This window comes from Buceros rhinoceros, unplaced genomic scaffold (genome assembly GCF_000710305.1).
Source record: "Buceros rhinoceros silvestris isolate BGI_N320 unplaced genomic scaffold, ASM71030v1 scaffold19114, whole genome shotgun sequence".
Lineage (NCBI taxonomy): Eukaryota > Metazoa > Chordata > Aves > Bucerotiformes > Bucerotidae > Buceros > Buceros rhinoceros.
Window position 1 is genome coordinate 9633 of NW_010406705.1, and position 3288 is coordinate 12920.

General features: G+C 46.6%; 1 protein-coding gene across 1 annotated transcript in view; it reads left to right on the top strand.

The window, feature by feature from the left end:
* The first annotated feature begins 1157 nt into the window (after positions 1-1157).
* The window catches only part of LOC104491763 (forkhead box protein P1-like), a 21449-nt gene continuing 19318 nt past the window's right edge, over positions 1158-3288 (top strand). Inside the window, exons 1-2 of the mRNA XM_010134230.1 lie at positions 1158-1277; positions 2267-2350. Of these exons, the coding sequence (XP_010132532.1) occupies positions 1158-1277; positions 2267-2350 (204 nt within the window). The remainder of the gene's footprint in view (positions 1278-2266; positions 2351-3288) is intronic.

A 3288-nucleotide genomic window follows, 5' to 3' on the forward strand; every position in this document is an offset into this window, starting at 1 on the left:
TGCTGATTTTTGGTGCACAGAAAAAGTGCTAAACATATTATTACCTTTTATTGTAATCCGTGAGATGACGGGAGATCCTTTTTAGCAAAGTATATCCTTTACTGCTTTTAGTTTTGTGCTGTCACGTATTTGATCTGAAACTATAGAAAAGTAAGGTGCTTAAATATTACTGTTAAAACTCATACGGGTTTTGTCTTTTCCTCTATTGTTTTTTTTTCCCCTCCTTTTCTTTTCCTTTTTTTGGGGTGGAGGGTAGAGGAGTGGGTTTCTGGGGAAATAGTCTTCTTGCGTTACTAGGACTGACAAAATGGTTCTCATGTAGTCTGCAAATTAAACACAAGTGCAGTGATTATTTTGAATAGCTAAATTACATTCTAGAAAGCTTGCAGAATTCATAGCATTGTCATTAGGTATCCGCTTGAATACAATTTGTGTAACCTTGGCCAAGACAGCCTGTCATTTTAATGTCAGTGTTTTATCTGAACAAGACATCATCCTTTCAGATACAGTGTACAGGTTCCTCGCAAAGATGCCCGTGCAGAAACGTGTTAACAGTTGCAAATATGAAATGCTATCAAGTTCATCACTGTAGCTGTTTGTCACTGAAATGTCATGGAAAGCGGCTTTTAATGGTATCTCACATAATATGAAAGAATTGAAGACATCTGTATGCTGGGTGAATGTGGAATGGTAAAGACATCGTGGTTGGGCCTTTCTGTTAAAATTGCATGGGACTCTAGTGCTGTTATTCACATCACTGAGCCTTCCTTCAATTTTCTTAAAAACCTGTCGTAATAGGGTCTAGATCCCATCAGCACAGGATCCTCAGCTGCTGGTTTTCCCTGCGGAAGGCAAGCGCTTTCTGGGGGTGGAAAGGACCCAGTTGATGATTTCTTGCAAAAATAAGCAAATCTTAACAGGGTTTACCGTATTGCTGGCTTTAAAGAATTCCCGGTGTTACGCAAAAGGGAAATTTAGAGACCAGGAAACGGGGTTGGTACCTCTGTGCCTGCCATGGTGGGCAGTGGGGACTCCCTCGCCTTCAGCACCCTCGAAGCCAGGCACGGGGATGGTGGGCAGCGCGTTGGAGCTGTGGTGATGCGCTCTGACCCCCTGTTTGCTCTCCTCTCGCGCTACAGGTTCCAGTGTCGGTGGCTATGATGACACCTCAAGTGATCACTCCCCAGCAAATGCAGCAGATCCTCCAGCAACAAGTGCTAACTCCCCAGCAACTCCAAGTCCTGCTCCAGCAGCAGCAGGCACTCATGCTTCAACAGGTAATTGTTTCCTTAACAGCTGTTCAGGCAGTCCCTGTGGGTACCAGAGGGCTTCACCTCCCAAAACTTTCCTGGGGAAAGCAGCTGCCCATGTCTCGGGTCCGAACCTCGGAGCAGCTGTGCTCCGAGATGAACTGACTGCTCTTTTGTTTTTAATTCTAGAAATAGCTACTGGAAACAAATCCAGGGAGCAGTGCTAGGAGTGTTTCCAAGATCAGCTAAATAATACAGATGCATATTTCAGTGTCAGGACTTCGGCAGATGTCCCTGTTGCTTTTGCCTCCATCCCTTAGAAAGTGTGGAGTGCCCTGACTAGTTGGAATAAACAAAGTAAGGGGTCGATACAGGGAAGAGGTTTGCAAGCCTTAATTTGTTTGATTTCAGCCAACGTACTCGCAGCCCATGGTCCTTTTTCAGCTGAAAATTGGCCACCAACAAGCCCCAAGGCTCCGTTACCGTAGGGTACGACTCCGAGAGAGCTCATGAATCCCAGCTGGGCATCAGCATCCAGCCCAGCCCCACCTTGCGTGCTCCCCGCTGTCCACACGGCACACATCTGGGGAGCGAGAAGGAGGAGGAGGGTATTTCCCAGGATGTCTGTGCGTGTATTGGACAACACTTAATACAGTCAAACCCTATCATTTAGAAAGCATGTGTGTTTCACAACAGAGATCCGCCAGGCTCTCTCAGCAAGGGCATTTTGGCTTTGTTGTTACAATCAAAGGTCATTCCTTGCCTTATTTTAATTAGTTTGTGTAGAAAATGGTATGTTTTTCATCAGTTCATTTTGGAGATTACTTTTCAAACGATAATGCCAAGAATAGTCAGTGTGCACTGAATTTATTGTTGAGTTTCAAACTAAAGGTCAGGCCATTACAGATAAAAGGATGCTATTTTTCAAATCACAGTTTGTGCGTTACACCAAAAGGGACACTGAATTGGCTCTCCACTTTGTGACTTACCATCTTCCCTTTTCTTTGTAGCAGCAGCTTCAAGAGTTTTATAAGAAACAACAGGAACAGTTGCAGCTTCAACTTTTACAGCAACAACATGCTGGAAAACAGCCTAAAGAGGTACAGACAATACCCATTTTACTTTCAAACCGCAGATCCCCGGGGACCGTCTAGTGGCTATTAAACTGTCATTCATCTTATAAATGATTGCACAACTGGACTGACTCTATCGGGTCTCAGCTTTCAGATTTAGAGTTATTGTCCTGTTTTTCGCCTGTGTTTTCCTGTGCTTTCCATTTGCTCGCTGCCACATATTTTATAGCAGAGGACCATGCCTCGATGCTCGCTGTGAGTACTGGAGCAAGCATCTAGACTGGTATCTTGGGAGAGCGCTTTTGGAAGTTAGTTATGTTGCAGAGGGGAGGGGGCAAGGCAGCAGGCCCAGATACGGTGCTGTCCTCTCTAAAACGCCAGGAGACGATGAGTTTGGGCTGGCGGTTTCCAAGCGGAGAGGTTCTGGTTGCACATTCCTCGCAGCACAGGCTTAGCAGGAGGGACTGTGCTGGAGCAGCATTGGTGGTGGCAGCGAGAAGCGAGGTCTGAGAGACAGAGGCAGCGCGGGAACGCTGAGGCAGGACACCTCGCTCTGACGTCACCACGGTCCGTGGTGAAAACGGGGCAGGCCAGAGTGGTTTCTGCCTGCCCTTTAAATACACCTGCCTTTCGAAATACCTGTCACGTCCTAAACCTTGTTGGTTGGTTTTGGTGTGTTTAGGTTGGGGTTTGCTGCAATTACATTTCTTTTTTAAGGCACTGAGTTCACCTTTCTAGTCACAAGGAGTTTTGAGACTTTGATATTTAATCCGACATCGGTGCTGGCTGGGATAGATCCTAGAGAGCTGCCTCTTGGCACGAGACGCTGCGTGATGTCCTGCGATAGCTGCAGCACTTGTGTGGCACTTCACGAGCGGTGCTGCTCGAAGCACACACAAATTTCCGTGCGCACCCCACGCTCAGCCCCCCCCCCTTTAAATTTTTTTCAACTGGCCACACCCCCC